The 24233-nt window shown below is 36.6% G+C and overlaps 2 protein-coding genes across 2 annotated transcripts in view; one reads left to right on the top strand and one right to left on the bottom strand.

The window, feature by feature from the left end:
• FAF1 (Fas (TNFRSF6) associated factor 1) overlaps window positions 1–24233 on the top strand; it is a 548275-nt gene that overhangs the window by 225276 nt on the left and 298766 nt on the right. The window lies entirely within an intron of this gene.
• On the bottom strand, window positions 11763–12662 carry LOC102851175 (vesicle transport through interaction with t-SNAREs homolog 1B-like). The gene has a single exon (XM_006879661.1). It carries the CDS (start codon window positions 12652–12654, stop codon window positions 11956–11958), a length of 699 nt encoding a protein of 232 aa, XP_006879723.1. The 5' UTR covers window positions 12655–12662; the 3' UTR covers window positions 11763–11955.

Genomic DNA, 24233 nt, shown 5'->3' with positions numbered 1-24233 from the left:
CGAGGACTAATTTTTTTTCCTTCCCACTTCCCGATAAAGCTAATTTTAACCCTCAAATATATAATTCAAACTCACTATAGACTCATTAATTGGTTCTGATTCATAATAACCCTCTATTGATTCCCGAGGCTGTGACCCTTTCTCCATAGTGATGTTGGTAGATTCAAATCAATCGGAAAGCTTGTCTTTGGGATATTGGGAACTATACCACCAGAACTCCCCACATGAACACTAGTATGTTGTTGTTGTTATGTGCCGTCAAATCTCCTGTGACTCATAGCGACCCTATGTACAACAGTCCTAAACCCTGCTCTATCCCTTGCCATTCTTACTGTCTCTGACACACCTGTCCCCATTACTCCAGTGAATCAGTCCATCTTATCCGGGGTCTTCCTCTCCTGCACTGTCCATCCACCCTCCCAAGCATGACATCCCTCTCCAAGGACTGATCCCACTTTGCAACATGTCCAGAGTTTGTCACATGGAGCTTCGGAATCCTTGCCTCCAAGGAGCAGCCTGACTTCACCCTCTCAAGGATAAACGTGTTTGTTCTCCTAGCATTCCATGGTATATTCCATAATCTTCTCCAGCACCCAAGCTCAAAGGCATCAACTCTCCTTCTATCATCTCTAGTCATTGTCTAGCTTTCTGATGCATAGCAAGTAATTGCAAAGACCATGGCCTGTATCATGCTCACCCTAGTCTCTAGACTGACATCGTTGGTCGTCAGTACTTTGGAGAGGTCTCTGACTTTCCCCAGTACAATTTGTCTTTTAATTTCCTGGCTGCTGGTATCAAGAATGTTGATTATAGGGCCAAGCAAACTGAAGCTGCCAGCAATCTCAAGTCTCTTCACCATCTATTATGATGCTGTCGATCAGCCCAGTGGTGAGAATCTTTGTTTTCTTGATATTGAGATTCAAACCATACTCAAGGCTGCCGTCCTTACAAAACAATAATTAGATAGTTCTGTTATCAGTCTATTAACACACTGGTTTGGTGGGGTTTTGTTTCTTTTTTAAAATAAAATTTATTTTCTACTTACTTACATACAAAGTCCATATACATTGTTTTTCTAACTAGACCTTTCCTTTACCAATCCCTCCCTCCACCCATCAAATTGTGCAATCCTATATTTAAGGCCCCCCTCATCTTTGTAGACATTCTACAATAGAGATTTTATACAGTATTTGTGCCTATCAGACTGAGTTTATTTAGCATAATTCTTTCCAGTCCCTCCCATGTTAGGTAGTAATTTACAAAATCATTCCTCCTGCATGCTGTGTAGTATTTTATTGAATTAGACACTGTTAAAAGTTAAAATTTCTTTAACTTCGAAAATGGTATTTTAATCTTTCAAGATGGCTCTAATTCTGAATAATAATAATTAAATCAGTATAGTTGTTATGTACTGTCGAGTCAGAACCAACCCATAGCCAACCCTTCAGTGGATTTTCAGAAGCAATAAATCATACGGGAGGGGATTGCCTAACTGCTCATGCAGCAGCTGGTCTATTTGAACACAGTTCGTTTGGAATTCAGTATTAAGCAAGTATAATTTCTTAAGACATCCCCATACATTAAAGAATATCACTGGTTTTCTAGCTAGATTTTCTTTCAAGGCCTCCAGAACTTACTCTTGTTTAGTTCTTATATTGTTGTTAGGTGCCATCAAGTTGAATATAAGTCATAGTGAACCTGTGCACAACACATCTGAACCTTGTCCTGTCATGTCATCCTCACAATCTCTGGCACATTCATCAATGTGTCAGAGCCCATAGCTTCAGTCACTGTTTCAGTCCACCTGATTTAAGGTCTTACTCTCTTTTGCTTCTCCTCCACCTTTCTAAGCATTTTGTCCCTCTCGAAGGATACCTCTCCTAGCAAGATAGGAAAAGTATGTGAGAGAAAACTTTTATGATCTTTCCTTCCAAGGAGTACTGTACCTTTTCCAAGTCAGTAGCTCTTTGTTCTTTTGATAATCCATGAGATGGTCAGTACTCTTCACCAAAATCCCAATTTAAAGGCATCAGTTCTTCTGTCATCCTAATTCATTATCCCGCTCTCAGATGCATAGCAAGTGATTGAGAAGACCATTGTCTGAATCAGGTACACCTTAGTCCTTAAACTGACATCATTGCTCCTCAGTATTTTGGAGAAATTCATGACTATATAGTTTTTCCATGTATTGTGTCTCCTGGTCTCATTATTTCTTATACCAACTGTATTGATTGTCGATCCCAGTAAGATGAATTCATTGGCAGTCTTAATCTTTTCTCTGTCATAATGTTGCCTACTCTTCCAGTGGTGGGGATTTTTGTTTTCTTGATATAGAGATGCAATCCACATGAAGTTATCAGATATATTAAATATGAAGATCTTTGTTCAGACTCTACTAAAGTAAGTTCATGTACAGAAAATGTTGTTCAGTATTTGCATTTAGAATATCTGTGATTTGTAAATGCATGTATTACTATAGTACTAGGTATTAAGTTTTCTTTGTATTAGGGCCCAACCACTTGAAGCATATGATGCAATTGAAAATACTGATAGTCTTAGTCTTTAAACTGAGATATATGCTCATTAGTACTTTGGAAAGGTCCTTGACAGCAGATTTTCCCAATTCAACATGCCTTTTTTATTTCTACTGAAGATATAGATTATGGATCCCAGTCAAATGAAATTGTTGACAGCTTCAACATTTTCATGATATTGTCTTATTGGTCCAATGGTGAGGATTTTTATTTTCAGTTGTATCATTGTCTTCTAGTGGTTGGATAGTGAGTAAGGAAAATCAGAGAAAAATCGATGCCTTTGAATTGTGATGTTGAAAAAGAGTACCACAAACTGTCAGAAGAAGAAAAATCATCAATCTTGGAGGAAGTACAATCAGGATGCTCCAAAGAGGCAAGCATGGTGAATCTTTTTCTCACACACTTTAAACATGTTCTCAGGAGGCGTAAATCTTTGGAAAAAGACTCTTTTTAAAAGTCAGTGAAAGAGAGGAAACCCCTATAGAGTGGAATACTTAAGCATAGTCTGTAAAAATACAAGTAACTATCTTAGTTTATGCTTTTGGCCAGGACCCTACTTACATCAGCAATGATATCACTTGTTCTGTGATTTCTTTTGAATCTTAAATGAATTTCAGGCTGTTGCCTATTGATTTTCTACTTCACCATGTTTTTTCATTTTAAATAATCATGGGCAACAGTTTACTTGGTTAATTTTAATATTTGATAACTTCTGTATTTTTTGATCACTTTTTGTTTGTTTGTTTTAAATTGGCCATAGATGTGAATCTTTTTCTTTTGGTTGGTCAGTACATACAGGGCTGTATATGTTTGGTGAAATACAGTCAATTACTTTTTCAATTCTAGAATCTTAAGTTTTGCAACTGCCTTCAGACAGTCTAAAGTCATAAGTACTATTGGCTTTTAAAAAATCATATATTATTTCTTTAATTGCTTCAGCGTTGACCAGTTCTTTTTGGTCCCGTGAGTTTGCGAATTCATTCTCTTTATTTTCTTTTAAAGAGTACTGCATAAATCAGTATCTTTCCCCTTAGAATTCTTCTTCAACTCTTGGAATTTGAGATTTGAATTTTCTTCTTCCCTTCTTTTATCTTGAGAAATCCTAAGCTTGTTCTTACCCCTTTGGTCTCTAATCTCAGGTCTCTGCACATTTCTTTGATAATTGCTTAGTCATCTTTAGACACATAGTAAAATCTTCTGTTTAGCTCTCTTCATCATTTCCTCCTTTTACTCTAGCTTCTGCATTGTTCAGCATCTTTCCTTTGTCTTTTTGATCAAGACCTTTTACTTTCTTCATATATGATGTCCTTGATATCCTCCCACAACTCTTCTGGTCAAGTCTTCCATGTTCACTGTGTCAATTCTATTCTTGAAATGGTTTCTAATTTCAGGTGGGATATACGCATTGTTATATTTTGGCTCTCTTTAACTTATTTTCATTTTCTTTAGCTTTATTTAACTGTTTATACCACAAGTTGATGATGTCTTACACAGACAATCCCTGGCCTGATAATACTTAGTTTCTTCACTGTCTTTCTGCAGTTAAAGCAATTTCGATTTCTGTGTATTCCTTCAGGCAAGGTCAATATGTATAGACTCTAAATATGTTTCTTTAAAAGGTACATTTGCAATGAATAAATCATTGGCTTCAAAATTCTTTATTGCAATCTCTGGCTTCATTTATATCACTGAGATCATATTTTTCAGCTATCAGTTTCCTTTTCAACATTTGCATTTCAGTCACTGTTGTTAAGTGCCGTCAAGTCAACTAAGAGTCATTTTGAAACTCTGACCAATGGATCTGAATATCCTGTGTCATCCTGACCATTGCTGACATACTTGAGCCCACTGTTAACAGTTACTGTGCCAATCCATCTTCTTCCTCTCCTTTATTAACCTTCCATCTTTCCAAGCCTGATGTTCTTTTCCAAGGACTGGCCCATTCTAATATGCCCAAAGATGATTATTAATTGACATGCTGAATACATTATTGAATTAGTTTCAGACTTCAGAAGTTGGCAGAAATTCTCAAATTTATTTTGTGGGTTTTAGTCATTGGTGTGTAGATTTGATTAATAGTTGTGTGAATAGGATATCCTTATATGTGTATATATATTGTGCTATGGCTTGCTGCATTGTACTTTTGGATAGATATTGAAATGTTCTTTTTGATTATGAATGTTAGGCCATTCCTTTCTATTTACCATTCCCAGCATGATGATGTTGTTATGTGCTGTTGAGTCACTTGCAACTCATAGCGACCATATGTACAAGAGCTCTGAATCCTGCTCTATCCTAAGCGAACCTAATTGTCTGACACACCTACCCCCATTACTCAAGTCACTGAGTCATTCCATCTCATTGAGGGTCTTCCTCTTTTGAGCTGTCCCTCCACCATCCCAAGCATGATGCCGTTCTGTAAGGACTAGTCCTTCCTTGCAACATGCCCAAAGTATGTAAGACAAAACTTCAAAATCCTTGCTTCCAAGGAGCAGCCTAGTTTCACCCTCTCAAGGACCAATCTATTTGTTTTCTTAGCAGTCCACGATATTTCATTATTCTTCTCCAGTACCACAACTTAAAATGAATTGATTCTTTTTCTATCATCCTTAGTCATCGTCCAGTTTCCTTATGCATATAGCAAGTAATTGCGAAGACCAGGGCCCTGCATTAGGCGCACTGTAATCTCCAGTCTGACATCATTGTTCTTCAGTACTATGGAGTTGGCCCTAACAGATTTTCCCAGTGCAATGTGTCTTTTGATTTACTGGGTGCTGGTATCAAGAGTGTTGCTCGTGGAGTTAAGCAAGCTGAAGCAGTAAACAGTATCAATCTCTTTTCCATCTGTCCTGTTGCTCCTGGTTGGCCCAGGGGTGAGAATCTTTGATTTCTTGATTGGTGCGCAGGCTTCAATCTATGTTTAAGGCTACAATCCTCAACCTACTGCAGCACATGTTCAGGTCCACCTCATTTTCCACAAGCATAGTTGGGTCATCTCCATAATGCAGGTTGTTGATGGGTCTTCAGAAGTTTCACATAAGCACAATCAAGTCTTCTGGGATTCCCATTCTTGTCAGAGTTAGCTGAGACAAGTCTTTTGTCATTTGCATAATCAGTAAAACTGCCTAGTCAATGAAATGCAGACATTTCTCTGCTACTCTCTGCTTTCAGCAAAGATGCTTCTAACATTGGCTAGAATATCCCTAGTTCCATGGTCTCTTCTAAACGCAGCCTGCACATCTGGCAGTTCTAGATTTGCTGTGCTAGTTGTTTTTGGATAATTTTCAACAGAATCTTTCTTGAATGTGATATTAATTATAATATTTGATCATTTCCACACTGTCTCGGGTTACTTTTTTGGGTTTTTGTTTTGTTTTGTTTTTGTTTTTTTGTTTTTTTAAATGAGAACAATAGGGATTTCTTTCAGTTAGTTAACCAGGTGGTTGTCCTCCAGATTTCTTGGCACAACCTGGGCAGCATCTGTTTGTTGTTACATGTCTGTTCCTGGGAGCTTGTTTTTTTGCCATTTCCGTCAGAGCAGTTTCAACTTCCTACTTCATCACCATAGGCCCTTGATAATGTTATTTCATGAAATTCTTGGGTCTCAGCCTATTCTTTTTGGTATAGTGCCTCTTTGTACTCCTTTCATCTTTCTTTTGATGCTTCCTGTGTCAGTCAACATTCTGCCTTAAGCATCAGTTCATAGCTGACACTCTAGCAGGTTGTTTTAGGAGAGGAAATTACCCTTATTTCTATTACAGAGCAGCTGGAAGATTCAAACTGTGCCTTTAGGTTGGCAGTGCATCTCCTTACTACCACCAAGTGACCAGAGCTCCCTACAACTACTGCTGTTGTTAGGTACTGTTGAGTCCAGTACAACTTATATCGACTCGGTAAACAACAAATCTGATCCTTTTTCTAACTTGTGCCATTCTTATCAGCCCCAAAATGTGAGCCTGTTGATATAGTCACTATATCAGTTGATCTCCACAATGGTATTCATCTTTTTCTCTGAGCAAGAGGTCCCTTTCTAAGGCACAGCCTCTCCTAACAGCCTACCTGTGTACTATGTATGTAGGATTAAACTTCACCATCCTGGTCTCTAAGGAGCACTCTGGTTGCATTTTCTCCAAGACACATCTCTTTAGTGTGATCATCAGTACTCCTCTCCAACACCACAACTCAAAGGCATTGATTTTTTGTAATCCCTACTAATTGTTCAGCTTTCAGAGACATAACAGATGATTGGAAAGACTATGACTTGAATCAAGCACACTTTATTCTTTAAACTGAAATCATTGCTCTTTAGGATTCTTTGACAGCAAACTTTCTCAGTGCCATAAGGCTTCTGATATCCTTCCTGGCTGCTGGTATACCAAGGGTGTTGGATCCAAGATAAAATTGATGACACTTTTCTCCATCTATCAAGGTGTTTCCTATTGACCTATTGGTGAGGATTTTTATTTCTTGATGTTTCAATGTGGTCCATATTACATCTAGACTAGTATTTACATGTTTTTATTTAAGGTTCATTAAAATTCAGGAAAATTTAAATTCCATTTTTCGCACACATTAGCCACATATCAGGTGCTTCAAAGTCATATAAAGCTATTATTGACTTTCTTGTGGAGAGCACATATAGAAAACATTCTTGCTGTCACAAAAATTTCTTTTAGACTATACTGGTAAACCATCATAAACCTAATTCTTTACTTTTTCCCTGCTACATTATATAATTGTTATTTTAAAATGATGGTTAGTAAGTCTTAGCAAAACAACTTGTTCAAACTTCTTGCAATCTCATTTCCTTAAAATACTTGTTTTTTCCAATTATATACATAATCATTATTTTCTTTTTTCCCTTTAATTGTCATCTGTTTACATTGCCAATACCTGATGATTTTATGATCATTTAAAACTAAATTATGTGATGAATACAGTTGAACTATATGCATTTGAATATTTTTCATTCTTAAGACAATACAATATATGACAGTGTCTCTGTGTGCCTTTTATTATATACAAAGAAAAATACTTCATAAATGATGATTTCCCTCCCTTTATCTTATTAAGTAAATTATATGGTCCTTTTTTATGAAATCCTCCATGGTTAGAGATGTAAAACAGCAATTTCTTGGTTCTATAGCATGACATAGTTCAGAGCTGAGATTAGAGAAACCCCGTAGAGTTGCTAATACTTGAGGGCATCCCCAACTAGAAAAGTATGTGAATTTAGGCATGGGAGGAAGGAAGGATCTGCTTTAAATTTAGTGTAGGGTCACTGAATCTTAATGATAGATTAAACAAGGGAGGTAGAATAATGAATAGGGGTATGCAGTGTGTAGCACTAATACCAGAAGTCCATGGTTTGTGGCGTTTTTTTAAATGTCTTTTCCCATATGGTTTTGAATAGAGTAGGTTATGGCAGGGATGAGCTAAGGAATAGCTTTGTTAATGAATAAATAGGAGTAATTAAAAAAAAATTGGAGACAAGCAGTTTATTTAGAATACCTGCTTAATTAATAAATCATGATTAATCTTTTTTCTTAATAACCCATTAAGTGGAATGCTGAATTATTCTTGGTATTTTTATTCTTAAAGAACCATATTGGTAGCCCTTACATTGAAATCCTTGTATTCAAATTTTAACTGTTTAATTAGAAGCCATTTGTATGGAGTTTCTGACTATTAACAACAACCATTTTTAGAGTTCAGTATAAAGTTAGATTTTGCTTTATGGTATCAAAATATATTCATAAAATCTTCATTCATAAGATCTTCGCTAAATTACCGTCTGAAAGCGGTATACAACTGGTTGATTTTATGTACCTAAACAAGATATTTAACTTTGGTGTCTTTCCTCTTATTCTAAGTTTCATTTTGGCATAGATATCCTTACCGTTTTATTCAGGTCCAGCCTCATCTCTCCCAGAAAGCATTGCTAAAAGCTGCTCTTGAAAAGCTTGTTTATATACTCTTTTAGCTATCTCTCACAGCTGTTTTTTAGAGGAGCTTTCTTCTTACTTCCTAAAAAAAGAGGTTAAATAGTTTGTCTGTAGTGCCTTAGTTAAGCAAAATGAAGGGAAGTGCAACTCTCCTGACTCTCCACTTGAAATGCAAACACTGACTTGGTTGTTCCCAAACTTTTTCCTTGATGTGGGTGACTTGAATGGTTTATTTTCAGTTGATGAGCCACACCCCCAGACCATTTCAGTATTCATGGCAGACTCCAACACTAAGTCTCTTTGTTGTCTTTGTTTTTTGTATTTTTTTGTTAACAAGAAAAGATAAAATTATGAGAGACTTGACTATAGACTGAGGTCCCATTCCTATGGTTCCCACCACTTTTTTCAGCATCTCAAAGGCAGAGTCATGGATAGGCAACACAAAACCACAATGCAAATATAAACAGGCTTGAACACCAAGTTTGTCACCATCTTTTTAATTTTGAAATTTGCTAGAGAAGTGATAATCTTTTCTTAAAGAAGAAAATAATGAATTACAACATACAGTCTGTACTACTGTCCTGATTTAGGCATTAAGGAACAGGATGATTTTATAAAGTTTCATTTCTCTATCTGTCTACACACATACATGTATGTATGTTAATACATATAAAATAAAAATTAAAAGAATATTCCATTTAAAAAAATTGGCATGGTATATTAGGCTTTGTTATCTTTCTTATCCTATAAATGCAGTTTTATTTTTGGAACTTATAAGCATTACACATAAAACATAACTGATTGTTTCTAGTCAGACTTTTACTTGTCTTAAAAGCAATGAGAGGCATTGGCAAAAGTTTCTAAATAGTGAGTAAGAAAAAGCTAGAATTACAAGATTCTGATTTCTCTACATTGGCAAAATTAAAAAAGAGGTCAGTTGTATGTCTACATATTCTTTTATTGCAACCAAGACTTTTACATTAATAGGAGATAAAGGAGATTCAAAATAGTGTATAAAAGGAGAAAGCCTTTGCTTGACTTCTCATGATAAAATGTACATACATTTGATTTCTTTGGAAAATTTTTCTTGCCATTTCTTCTCCAGCTTTATGTAACACCAGGAGCTGCCCTCTTATTGTGAAAGCAGTTTTCAGTTATTGAAACAATAACAAGTTGCTGTTTGCTCTGGCAGTTGTCCCTCCTCTACAGTCCTTAAAAGTAAAAAGTTGACAAGCTGTAACTGTTCTTTATTGCCTGTTGCTTCAAAACAGCTTTGAAAAGGACAACTTGCTCTCATGGCAGAGCACTTCCCCCTAAATGTAAGAAGTCTCAGTGAAAATTACAAAAGTATCAGGAAGAAAACAATTTTAAATATAATTTATTATAACTTCATCACATAAGAGAAAATTCTGGTTAAAGGAAAATGTGTAAAAAAAAATCTAGACTTTTTGTCCAATTACTTATTTTCTTGAAATTCAGTTTCCTCATTTGTAAATAATAATAATGTATTGTTGTTGTTGTTATGTGCCGTCGAGTCGTTTACGACTTATAGCAACCCTATGTACAACAACCCTAAACCCTGCTCTGTCCTGTGCCAATCGCACTGACCCCAGTCACTGATTGAATCCATCTCATAGAGGGGCTTCGCCTTCTTGCGCCGACCCTTCACCCTCCCAAGGATGATGTCCCTCTCCAAGGATCTGTCCCTCCTTGCAACATGCCCAAAATATGTCAGACGATCATATGTTAGCCTGAAGGCCTGGTCTTTGGCTTTATGTTGTTGTTTATTGGATGCAATCTAGTCGAATACAGCTTATAGCAACCCTATAACTATAGCTATAGAACAACAGATTTGTACCCTATCCTATCTTGTGCCATCCCCACAGTTTCTGACATTCTTGTGCCCATTGCTGTGGTCACTGTGTCAGTTCATCTGATAGAAGGTCTTCCTATTTTTTGCCAACCCTCACCTCTCCTAGCAACATGGCCAAAGGGTGTGTGTGCAATGTTAGCTTTATTGCATTTGCCTCCAAAGCCCCCTGGCTGCATCTTCGCCAAAATGTACTGGTTTCTTCTTTTGGCAGTGCATGGGATATTCTGTACCTTCTCCAAAACAATAGCTCAAAGGCATCAAATCTTCTTCTGTCGTCTTTATTCACTGCCATCACTTATTCTCAAATTAAGTGTCACCAAATTTTCTGAATGGACCAGTTACTTAGACTTTATAGGTCATGGTGGGAGTGCAAAACTGAAAATTTCTTCCCTTGTTGTCACAGAATTACCCCTTATTTTTATTTTATTTCTATAGTTCCTAGATTCTTATTATTTCTACAATAAGAAAAATGGTTTTAAATTTGTTTCTATTCAATGTGAAAGAAATGTGCATGTAGTCAGAATGACAGTATGCGCAAAGGGAGTGGTTCTGTTTTAGTATAACTTTATTTACCAAAATAAGGCAGTACCCATTTTGACTTGTAAGCTATAGCTTATTGCTTTCTGTTTTTTGTCATCATTTGAATGATAACATGGTATCTCGTTCATTTTAAAATGTGTTATTATTAGATATTAGATTATACCAGTCTTCATGACTTGATTATTAAAACTATAATGACGATCCTGTTAGCTAAATAATTGGTTCAGTGTGTAATTACGTCCTTAGGAATTATTTACTAATATATATATGACATTATATATATATGATACATGTATATCTTTATATATGACACTAATTTTTTAATATATAAAATTAAACTTCATAAAATCATTTTAGACTAAAGTAAACTGATAATCTTGTAATTGCTTTAATTGCTCTAGGATCAGCATCTTTATTACTGTAATTCTGAATGGATTGATTTACTGTATTTCTTCAGTGATTGGGAAAACTTAGAGTATTTCTTGAATGACTCATTTTTCACTTAAGGCAATAAAAACATTTGTTGTCATGGTATTTATTAGGCCATTAAATAATTGGTAAAATCTTGCCCCTTTACTATTTCCATAAAGTGTGGAGTGAAGAGATTACCCATAAGGGCAGGGGCTTGGCTGACTGATAAGAAGTTAACATCTTCCTATTTTACCTTGGGTCTTATTTCATCTGGTCTAATAAAAAAGGAAAATGTTTATTTTTGTTTGTTTGTTTTTTTTTTTAGTCTTCCATATGATTCAAATGTGAGTTCCTGCTATCCCTGAAGTGGTTAGGTTTATTTCTTCATTTTAGTTCATGTGTATAGGTATAGATCATTCATTCATTCATTTATTTATTTATTTTTTATTTTTTTTACCTTGGTATATCATTCTGGTCTTGTTGATGTTCCTTCATATTTAAGTGGTTCTCCATCTTCCCTCCCTCCTCCCATTTGACTGTACAGTGCATCCTTGGACTGTTAGCCCACAGCAGCAACTCAGTTTATTCCATGTTCCTCATATTCATTCAGAGGGTCAAAGTTCTGGTCCATAAATCCTTCTTTATAGAAAATTCAGTGCTTGCGAAAGAATTTGTAATAAACCAGGCATCCCAGGATAATGAGCTCCAGTAAGATGACAATGGAAAGCAGCAGTTTATTGGTCACCACTTTTCTGGACATTGACCGGAGAATCTTCCGACTTTTGCTCAAGTTTTCATTTGTGTTTACCAGTCTGCTCTTGGTACGTTCCAGCGGTTCTCTTTGCTCCCCCAGTTCCTCTATGATTTCAGAGCCAGTCTGGTCAGTCTCCGTGGCAATCCGATGAGAACGCTCAATACTCTGGGTGGCCCGGTTCAAGTTGTCAGTGCCTTGCAGAAGCAAGGCCCTTTGAGACTGTAGTCGATTCATGTGCTTGTTCTCTACAGCATAGGTACTGAATTTCAGGTCTCCTCGGCCCCCAGGTGTGGCTGTCAAAGGTGTGCTTCTCACTTCCCGATGCAGTTTGGCAAGGTCTTTCCGGTAGGTTCGAAGTTTGGACATCATAGGATTACGGAAAGATAGGGGTGCATAACGTAGTTCTTCCTCCATCTCTGCCAGCGTTTCATTTGCTTCTTGTTGTTTTTCATCAAAATCTCTGATCAACTTCTTCTTCTCTTCGGTCCCCGCTGTCCCCAGCATCCGCTCGGGCACCCCCTGCAGGTCCTCATGGAGGCCGCGGAAGATCTCGTGCAGCTTCTCGAAATGCTCGGAGGCAGCGGCAGAGGTGGCCATGGCGCAAGGCGCGCGGCCCGCTCCTATCCCGGCAGTCAGCCTCCCAGCCCCACAGCCATCACGACTGCCGCCTCCGCCGCCGGGACCTAGATCATTTATTTTAGAGTTATAATTTTACTGGAATGTCCAGCCAGCCAGATATATATACCATGTTGTTGTTATATGTGCCATTGAGTCACCTGCAACCCCTAATGACCCAGTGTACAGCAGCTCTGAAAGCCTGCTCTGTTCTGAGCCAATCTCACTGACTCGGATACACCTTACCCGATTGCCCCAGTTACTGTTTCAGTCCATCTCATTGGGAGTCTTTCTCTCCTGTGCTGTCCCTTCACCTTTCTGAGAATGATGTCCTTCTCCACAGATCAGTTCCTCTTGGGCACATATATCTCTAGTCATCCTTAGCCACTGTCTAGCTCCCTGATAAATAGCAGTAATTATGAAGACTGTTTGCTTCTCAGTACTCTGGAGAGGTCCCTTCCAGCAGATTTTCTCAGTGCAGTTCATCTTTTGATGTCCTTACTGCCAGTGCTGAGAGTATTGATTGCGTAACCTAGAAAGCTGAAATTGTTAACAATCTTGGTCTCTTCTCCATCCATCAAGGTTCTGCCAATTGGCTTACTGGTGAGAATCTTTGTTTTCTTGATGTTCAGCTTCAATCCATATTGAAGACTACAGTCTTTGACCTTCTGCAGCAAATGCTTCAGGCCCTCCTCAGGATTAGCAAGCAAGGTTGTGTCATTTGTATTATGTAGGTTGTTGATGAGTCTTTCACCATGTCAAATACCTTTGCATAGTGAATGAAACATTCCTCTGGTACTCTTTGCTTTCTGCCAAGATCTGTCTGACATGGGTGATAATATCTCTCGTGTCATGACCTCTTCTAAATCCAGCTTGTATTTCTGGTGGTTCTCTGTTTATGTACTATTCCAGTTGTTTCTGGATAATGTTCAGCAGGATTTTGCTTGTGAATGACATTTATTAGTGATACTGCTCTATAATTCCCACATTCTGTCAGATCACTTTTTTTTTTTTTTTGGAATGGGAATAAATATGTATCTCTCTTCAGTCAGTTGGCCAGGGAAAAACAGTAAAAATGTTTCAGGTGAGAAAAGGAAAGATTAACAAAGATTTTCTACTGGTAGAAATTTTAATCTAAGAATCCTTTGTGATTAGGTTACACTTTTTGTCATATAATTTCCTGTATTCAAGGTGACATTTTCTATTTCTGTGCAAATAATTACCAATCATATTAATTCTTAGGAGAGATTGACCACCTTAGGCAGGAAGTTGAAGGAACGTCATTGATGTTGTTAGATGATTTTGAGTCGACTTCGACTCATAGTAATACAGTGACCCACAGATTGGAACTATGCTCTATCCTGCACCGTCCTCATGATGTCTGTCATGCTCAAGCCCATTGAGGTAGTTACTATATCAGTCCATATGTTGAGGATCTTTCTCCCTTTCTCTGTCACTACAGCCTCCCTAGTATAAAATCTCTGTAATCCTCCCAGAAGGCTTGGTTCCTCCTGAGAATATCCAAAATCAAGTGGGAAGAGAGTTCACCTTTCTTGCTTTTAAGAGAGCATTCTGGTAGCACTTCCTTCAAGACAGATTTGTTTGTTGTTTTGGCAGCCTGTAATATTCAAAACATTTCTCCAGCACCACAATTCAAAGGTATCAAGTCTTCTTTGGTCTTCTTTATTCTTTGTCCAACATTCTGATGCATAGGAATCACTTGAAAATACTATGATCTGGACTAGGTACACCTTCTTTTGTAAACAGATATTCTTAGTCTTCTTTAACACTTTTGAAAGGTCCTTGACAGCAGATTTCCTCCATGCAGCACATTTTTTGACTGCTCCCACCATGAATGTTGTGTACCCAGATAAAATAAAATCAGAGACAAATTCAGTCTTTTCTCCATCTATCATGATGGTGCCTATTGGTCCAGTTGATATTGAGGTGTAATCTGTATTGTAGGCTAGAAGCTTTGTGTTTTCCACCTCCCAACCCCCCACTAAACTATCCAGCTATATTAAAAGATACTTTTCATAAACATGGTATTTCAGTCAGGACATGGGCGGACAATAGTTAGCAGTATATAGCAGTTTTCAAACTCCCTTCTTCAGTGGACTACCAAAATCAGAAAGCCATTGTAAAACCCAATGAAATATTCACTACATATTCTGAACAGGGAAAGTTTAGAATGAAGGTTGACATTTCCCATTTAGCATGGAGCTTAACAACTGTTCATGATCTGACCTGACTTTCAGAATATGCAACAACAATGGCACTTTTATCAATGTGAAGATCCACAATAAAAAACAAAAAAAAACCCCACCACTACTATTTTGAGGGATGCTATTGAGATGGCATCACCAAAAAATTCTAGATTTCTTGACAAAATGATAATCATTTTTTTTGGGAGATTAGATTTTTCTAGAGCTCTGGACTTATGGGAGTCATGTCTATGCTGAAGGAAGAGAGAAAGCATACATTAAAAATAGGTTTTGTTTTTCGACACAAAAAGGCACTTATGCCAAATTTGTTAATGTGTGTCAACACCAGAGAATCTTTCCTTATGAGAATTAAGAGGAAGTTTCTCAAAACTGGAAGGATTCATTCACATCAGTCTGGCTTCAGAGACGTAGTACTAGTCACATTTGCCGCTTACCCTAAAATCGTGAAGTGTTCCATGTGCTACAATTCTGCATTCTTTTTTTATAAAACTTCATAGGAAAAATAGTAAACAGAAGAGATTGAGGTTGTTAACAGTAGCAGCTTGCTTGGCTTCACCTTCAACACTCTTGGTACCAGCAGTAAGGAAATCAAAAGATAAACTGCTTTGGGAAACTCTGCTGTCAGGGACCTTTTCAGAGTACTGAGAAGCAACGATGTCAGTCTAGAGACTAAGGTGCACCTGATCTAGGCCATGGTCTTTACAATTACCTACTATTCACCAGAGAGCTGAACAGTGTTAGAGGAAGAATTGATGCTTTTGAGTTGTGATGCTGGAGAAGAGTCTTGAACATACCATGGACTGCCAAGAAAACAAACAGGTCTGTCTTGGGGAGGCTGAAACCAAGTTTCTCCTTGAAAGTTAGGATTGTGAAGCTCTCTCTCCCATACTTGAGGCATGTGGTCAGGAGGGACCAGACCCTGAAGAGGGAAGGGTGCATGAACAGCACAGGAGAGGAAGACCACAGATGAGATGGATTGATACTGTGACTGATAGTGTGGGTAGATGTGTCAGAATCAATTAGGCTGGCTTATGACAGGAAGTACTAAAGAGCTTTTGTACATAGGGTTGCTGTGATTCACAGGTGACTCATGGGACATAACAAAACAACAAAACAGCTTCTAGAAGTACACAGTCCTCAAATATACATGTATTGTACTTGGCATCTCCAGCATCTTCCTCTTTCTGAACCTGGTCTGTTTTGGCATCTCCATTTTCTGCAAGGTCATTTCCATCTCTTTTTGCCCTTTGGACACTTTCTCTCCTTTGTTTGAAGGGCCTTTTTAGATTTAGGCTCTGGCTTTGGAGAAGCTGTTTTAGGGGATAATCTTGTATTCTCCCCTGTGGTGCATTCTTAACCTTCATTTTATCTCTGTTAAGTTCCCATTGAACCTTGCTCTTGGGTGTGGGTTTGATAAGTCAGGGCACACAGGTGCTGGACTTGGGGGATGTAGCAAGCTTTGGTTGACAATAGGGTTGTTCTTATTTCTTCACACTTCTCCAAGGTTGTACTCTTTGATCTTCTTCAGTGTTTTAAGTCTTCACTTGAAAGCTAAGTTGTGTCATCTGCATACCATAGGTTGTTTAGTAATTCTTCCTCTAAACCTGATGCCATATTCTGCTTCAGGTAGGCCAGTTTCTCTAATGATTTACTCAGCATACAAATTGAGTAGATAAGGTTAAATGCATACCATTCCTGATTTTAAAATATGCAGCGTTCCCTTGTTTTGTTTTAACAAGAGATCTTTATCCATTCTCACTTCCCAAAATTGTGATCAAATAAAATGTGGAAATAATCAAACAATATCATTACTGCTATATGCAAGTAACATCTTGCTGAAGATTTTTCAGAAATGGCTGGTGCAGCACATCAACCTGGACCTGCCGGAAATTCAGGTTGTGAACAACAAATGCTGGCAAGATTGTGAAGAAATTAGAACTTTTATTCACTGCTCCTGGCAGTGTAAAACGGTACAGCCACTGTGGAAGGCTGTCTGGCGCTTTCCCAAAAAATTGGAAATAGATATGTCACTTGACCCAGGAAATCTACTACTGGGAATATACCCTAAAGAAACCAGAGCTATGGCTCCAAAAACAGATGAATGTACACCCACATTTATTGCTGCCTTATAGCAAAGAGATGGAAGCAACCGAAATGCCCAACAACAAACAAATGGCTTGGGAAACTATGGTACATTCACACATGGATTATTATGCAGCATTGAAATACAGTAAATTTATAAAACATTACACAGCATGGGAAAGCCTGAACAACATTATTTGGTGTTGTTTACTGTGGAGTCGGAACTGACTCATAGCTGACCCTCCAGTGCGTTTTCAGAGGCAGTTAATTGCTTGAGAGGAAATTGCTCCATACTTCTCCCACAGAGAACATTATCCTGAGTGAAATATTTAAGGTAACAAAAGGACAAATGCTGTACAACACTTCTGTTACAGATGAGGATTAGGCATTATACATATGACAACACTGCAACAAGGGGTGCATTGTTTGATGGGCTGGGGAGGAGGGAAGAAAAGGTGCAAGAGAAAAAAGAATTGTAAGTTGGTTGGGGGAAAGAGGAAAGAAAATGTGCACCAATGAATGAATGAAAATCCACTTTTGCTGTAAATTTAAGTTAATATCACAATAAAATAAAGTTTAAAAAGAAATTCAAGTTGGATTCAGAAGAGTCCATGGTACAAGGGATTTAATTTCTGATGTGAGCACCACATTTTGAGAATCACTGTTTTATATAAACAGTTCCTGTATTTTATTAATTTATAACTTCCATACCTTCTGTAAACTTTTTCTTAAGAAGCAGTTTTAGCAATCACTTAATTCTCCTTTAAATTGTAAAATATATTCAACTTGGTTCACGTATAAATGTATTATTAGCATTTTAGGAGGATTAAGAAAGAGAATTCATTTCAATAAATTTATAATAATTGTTGTTAGGTGCCATTGAGTATGACTCATAGCGATCCCATGAACAAAAGATCTGAACTCTTCTTTATCATTTGCCATCCTCACACTTTCTGACACACAGGAACCCATTGCGTCAAGTCACTGTGTCTTCCTTTGCATCGCTGACCCTCCACCCTGCCCAACATAATGTACCTCTCTAGCAATATGTCCCTTCTAGCAAAATGCCCAAAGTATGTTAAATATGGTATATAGCATTGCCATTCTAATCTCTCATTTTTCACTCGTACTAAACTTCTGGCATAGCAAATTATGTGTATAACCATATTTCTAATGAGAGCATTACATTTCAAAAATTCTTGATCATTTGTTATGGTAATTGTGATGTAATTTCCAACTATATGCCTTCCATATAATGAATGTTTCGACCTTTCATTAGCTTTATTTTCATTGTCTAATCTGTCTACATGCCAATTGTGAAATTTCTTGCAAAGCAAATAAGATGTGAAATTAAATAGTTGAATACATTAGAAATCCCAAACTAAGTAACATTTGTTATAATGAAAAATTCAATTAGAATGAAGAAAATTTTTCCAATCTAATGTAGTCATTTCAGAACCTCCTTGAAAATAACTTCAGTTTTATAATTTGCTTGAAATAGCATTTTCATTGTTTTATGTAAAACTAGTATTTGTAAAAAAGAAATGTCTCAAGTTAGTGTTGTTGGTTTTGTGTGATTTTTTTTTTATGGAGAGAATTGCTTGCTCTATTAAATGGTTAATGAGAAGAGGTAATAGTTAAACACTTGGAGCATTGATTTCTGATTTGAATTCTCCAACACAGGCCAACCCTGGGGGAAGGAAAAAAATAAGCTTGCTAATTAACATTTGATTACTGATGCCACCTTCTCATTCCCCCTGCACCATCCGGTTTCAAGCTTTTTTTGTTTAGGGAGGGTTTTTAGGAGAGCTTTAACTTCAGTCTTGGTAAAATCTATGTGCAACTTCAGTGCCTGTACAGTATGTATAAAAAGATAACAACAAAAATAATCTTGGATAAGAGGTTCATATTCAAAACCCTGTATAAACCAAGTGATTGGTTTCTTAACTGCTAAGCTTTCAGGGAACCAGTGATTGAAAGGAAAGTGGAAGTCAGCATAGTTTATCTTCCATAGACTGATTTACACAGTACACATACCCATGGACACACACAGAAACACATTTCTTTGTTGAATGCAGTATTATTTGGCAACCTCTTTCACAGAGCGTCATTTGGTATAGCGTAAGGTGTTTGGAGTTTAAAGTTTGATGTATTTCAATTTCAGAAAAGCCTGGGTTCTGTGACCAAAAGCCTTTTTGTTCTGTGACTGATAAGAGAAAAGGTGGATATCTATACTGAAGGATTGTCATTTTGACACAGTGTATTTTTTAAAAAAATCTATAAACAAACGTGCTTGACAGAGAGAAAGTGCTATTCTAAGTCAGTGGCAAAGACATTTTTTTAAATTTTTTTGGCTATATGCAAATGGTTCAGTGGCTGCGGCCAGATTTCATTTTTCTAAAAAAAGTATTAATAAATTAATAGAATATATAAATTATGACATTTAGTAGCATTCTAGCAAAGTGATGTCCTCTCCTCACTGATAAAATTTTGTTTGTGGATTAGTTACTTGGGAAACCAATGTGACAAGCTTTTTGAAAAAAATCAGGCCTCACAAAGGTTATAGAGAAACAAACTATTAATTAATTGGGCTTTAAAAATTTAATGAAAACTAAGACTTTTTTCAGGGGGAAAAATATATTTCTCACCTGAAAATATTGGCAGTTTTCCTTTTTGAGTCTTTGTTAAATTTAATAACTCTCTACTGTTTGTATTTCTACAATTTCTAGCCTTCCTGGTTTTAAACTTTCCCTCATTACATGCCGTACACATTTACTTATTCTTTTACTTTTCTTAAAATGAAATCCAGTGTTCTCATAAAATCATAAGTTTCACTGTTAGCACTGGTCTTGTGTTAACAGTGATCTTGTGCTAACATTCCCTTCTGAGACCGAGTAAGACTCATGGAAATTCCACCAACTTACCCACATTTCTATAGCTGGACAGTAGGACTGTACATGTAATTAGTTTCCCCTCACTGTGTGTACCAAAGCACCTCAGACTTTTTTACTTTCCCCCATTCTTAAGGTTTACTGTCACTTGGATAATGCATGAATGATGGTTAAAATGTCTTCATTAGGTCATAAGGAGTGATTTTATATGGGCAATGATCTAGTTTGTGTATAATTTTAGTTGTTATTGCTAAAAAAATCATTTGGGATATCTTTCCTATAACTACTAAAACATGTATGGGAAACTCAAGAGGGGAGGAGTTCTAAGGATGGGTGGGGGTGAGTGAAATCACAAGATTGCACAGTTTGGTGGGTGGAAGGAGGGGGGGTGGGGAAAAATCCAGGCAAAAATACAGAATAATTATGGGCAAGGTCCAATGGTGATTTATTTTACAAAACATAATGTGTGAGAATGATTGTATGAAACACAATGTGAATGAAGAATAGTGTGAAACAAATGTATACGAACTTTGTAAGCAAACCAATAAAAAAAAATTAAATGTTCTCTTTGAGAACAATTACCTGTATTTTTAAAAAATCTTTCCTAATAATTATTACTTTAAAATTCTTATTAATTACATTAAAGTCTTTGTGTCAGACCTAAAAATTCGGGGAGATGCTTATCTTATGTATGACTATATGGAACAGTTCATAATAATCTTCACAAGTGCTGTGTGTAGTCTTGACATTTTCACAGACGTTAAGGAAAGATGATGTTTAAAGTGATTGCTTTGTTTTTTTAGTATATAATCAAAAGCTTATTAATGATGGAAAATAGTACCATCTTAATTCTGTACTATTTTAATTAGTCTGATTTATAATTTTTTTTCTTAATCAAAAGCAATTGAAGTAACGGGAAAAATTTAAATCTTTTTTTCTTTAGGAAGTCTAAAGTACTTGAATATTTTGTCAATACTGCACTCTTAATTCAAATACAAGTAACACGATTTTAATTTTTGACTGGTAATCGAAGCATTTATTCCGTTTTATCAGAACTAATTGAAACATTTGCATAGTTTAGCATTCTGAAACCCCATAAATTTAAAGCTTAAATTAAAACAAGAAATGAGAAGATTATGAAGATTCAGCATGATCTTGAGCCAAGGCTGATCATGTAAAAACGACACTTAGGAAATATTACCCTCTGAAGTGCCACTTGCTCTTAGCTAGAATTTAACACAAGTTCTCTAAAAGATGAAACTCCATCAGAAGCAGCACAATAATAGAAGCTGGGCTTGACAAGCCATGGTAACTCTGTGTGTGTGTGTGTGTGTGTGTGTGTTCATTGCTTTTCAGATCTAGTGCTCTCAATTTTTTCCTTCTTCCTGCCTCTCTGAGAAGATTTAGTCCTTCTGATGAATGATGTCTGTAAATTCATCTATAACATTTTATGGATGACTATTTTCCTACAGTACTATCTTTTCATTCTTTCTTTGCATTAATTTTGTATTCTTTCTCTGGCTCTCATTTTCTGTAGGATTGAGACTTAAAAATATTTACTTAAAGGTGAAAGATTTACTGATAGAGTCATTAAGTTTTTATGTCTCCTTTAGAAAATGCCACCTTCATTTTGAGCTTTTGCTGTTTTACTACTTGTGTACCCTAAAAGTAAAATCTGCCTATAATCACAGCATTGCTAAGGGCAGGATTAATTGTGACAAACCAGTTTGTTTTCATTTAAATTGTTGTTTAGTGATTGTGATTTAACAGAAGATTCTTTTAGCTTATTCTGAAAATACTCAGCCGATGTTAGCTTTTGTGTTAGAACAATAAAACATTAGTCTAATATGCTTTACATGGTGCCCTCTCAGCCAACCCCTATTGGCATTAACCAGTTTATTCTATGACAAGTTGCTTAACAAATGTCATTGTAGGGAGAACAATGAAGCCAAATACTTGTGCAGTGGCTAACTTTACTCTAACTTTGATCACTTTTGTTTAGCACATCAGTCTGGCGTTGTGCTTTATACCAACATAACACCATAGCCAGGACATGCTTTTCAGGCTTAGAATAGCAAAGGAATGTTATTCAATTCTGTGTAGTTACAGATAAGTTAATGAAAGAAGAAAAATACTGTTTATTTCATAATGCCATTTTGTTGTATTTTGGAATGAATGTGGAATTTAAAGAATTCCATTAGAAAGTTATTTGTTTATGTACGTAAGAATATTTCTGTAGACTCTCAGTACTGATGTAGACTTGCCTTCTTTCCAGTGATGTAATTACTTTTCCTGCTTTTAAAAAAATATTAGCTGATAAAGCTTGGTGCATCTTGGTATCATAATTTAAATATACTCTTAATGAAAGGCAATTTTTTTCCCTTATTGCCAAAATGTCTTCATAGGCCCCTCTTCTCTCCTTTGCCTCTTTGACACTTTGAATTTCTAAGATACCTTTTTCCTTAACAACTCTTAAGAAAGTCTCGATTGGTGGTTATAATAAGAAGTGAATATTTGGTAAAATTGTTGATTTGATAATGTCTTATACAAATTATCTGAACTTGATGTTATTTCCATGATAGACTAGCCATTCTTAAGAAGCTTTGGAAAAAAAAAACCACCCTGTTGTTTTCACTTGAGTTGGAATAAAGCCATGATCCAAGCTCCTCAGTTTTCATTTACAAAATCTTTTTTCACAGGTGTACATTAGAGATAAAATTAGATTGGGTTCCATGTTGTTGTGCTTTTACTCACTCCCTTCCCTAGTGAATTTGTTTCTCTATTTCACTAGAAGGATAACTTAGATGTGTTTAAGTAAAATAAAGGTAATGTAATACAAAATGCTTTAATTGGACATGATACTTTAGACCTTTGTATTTTTAAAACATGAGTGAATGCTCCTAATTTTTTCATACCAAAATCCTGTTAGAACATACTGCGTGCAACATTTCAGTGCTAACTTCATTTGTTACAGTAAAGATGGTAATAGCGTGTTAATGAGTTAAAATGGATGCTCTCTACTTGTGCAAATTCATTGCCTCTATTTGTTAATGAAAGATGAAATAGGATTAATAAAAACTATTTAGAAGAGAAACTGAAGTAACAGAGGGTTGGGTTTTTTTCTTTTGTTTTTTTTTTTTTTTAATTTAGGTTGTTTATTTTTCATTTCAGTGAACATCTACAGAGATTTTGGGATTCCATTCATTCATTGTTGCACCCTTCTCCCCGCACAAACCCTCCCCCCCATTTGCTCCTCTCCTTGAAAAGCAAAAGAAAAACTCCCTCATTGGTACACAATCCCCCCCACACCTCCCCAACCCCAACCCCTTCCCCCAAATATAATCCACTGTGCAACCCTCATTGCATACTCCTACGATAAAAATAATGCCCTAAAATATAATACTTTTAGACTATTCTCTCCCCGATAGACTTCAATGCCGTAAACATATTGGGTTGGGGTTTTTTTGGTGAGAAAAATTTATATTTAGAATTAGCCCACTGGACTCAGTTTAGATGATCCCAATTTTTGTTGGCAACATCAAAGCATCATAGTCAGGAGCAATTCGAACATAGGCCTTCTCCTCTCCATCAGGCCTTATCAAAGTGTTGACCTTAGCCACATCAGTGTCACAGAGCCTCTTTACAGCTTGTTTAATTTGGTGCTTGTTGGCCTTGACATCCACAGTGAACACAAGTGTGTTGTTATCTTCTATCTTCTTCATAGCTGACTCAGTGGTCAGAGGAATTTGATGATGGCATAGTGATCAAGCTTGTGTCTCTTGGGGGCGCTCTTTTAGGGGGTATTTGGGCTGCCTTCGATGTCTCCGCATCTTAGGCCGCCGGCAGGTGGGGAGCATGGAGATCTTTTTTTTTATAGCTGTGGATGCCCTTCAGGACTGCCTTCTTGGCCTTTAATGCCTTTGCTTTGGCTTCAGTTTTGGGAGGGGCAGGAGCTTCCTTCTTTGCTTTCAGCGCCATCTTCATAGAAAGCAATAATACATACTGGATACAATTATTTAAAAGCATTTAAAATAGAAATTATTTTGTTGTTATAGGCCATAGAGTTGGACCTGACTTATAATTGCCCCATCATAGTTTATTTTCAGAGCTAAATTGCATGGGAGGAGTTTGCCCATGTTTCTTCTGTGGAACACTGGTGGCTTCAGCTGCCTTTCAGTTGGCAGTGTATCTCCTTCCCCACTAGGCCACCAGAGTTCCCTTGAAATTAAATTTTAATTTAGTTTCTTTTTTAAAAAAGGCTGAAAATAGTATACAAAAGGACACTACAGTATATGCTATATTTTATACAAATAGAAACATAAAATATATGTTTCTTTGTGATGGTTTCCAATTTCATACCTCT

The sequence above is a fragment of the Elephantulus edwardii genome, unplaced genomic scaffold (genome assembly GCF_000299155.1).
Source record: "Elephantulus edwardii isolate Elephantulus edwardi_28Jun2011 unplaced genomic scaffold, EleEdw1.0 scaffold00005, whole genome shotgun sequence".
In the NCBI taxonomy this organism is placed as follows: Eukaryota; Metazoa; Chordata; class Mammalia; order Macroscelidea; family Macroscelididae; genus Elephantulus; species Elephantulus edwardii.
The sequence above is the reverse complement of the archived record's forward strand: the minus strand, read 5'-3'. Positions and strand labels throughout refer to the sequence as shown.

Bases quoted from the DNA above. Each gene is read 5' to 3' on its own strand.
- LOC102851175 (XM_006879661.1), bottom strand. From the start codon at position 12,654: ATGGCCACCTCTGCCGCTGCCTCCGAGCATTTCGAGAAGCTGCACGAG.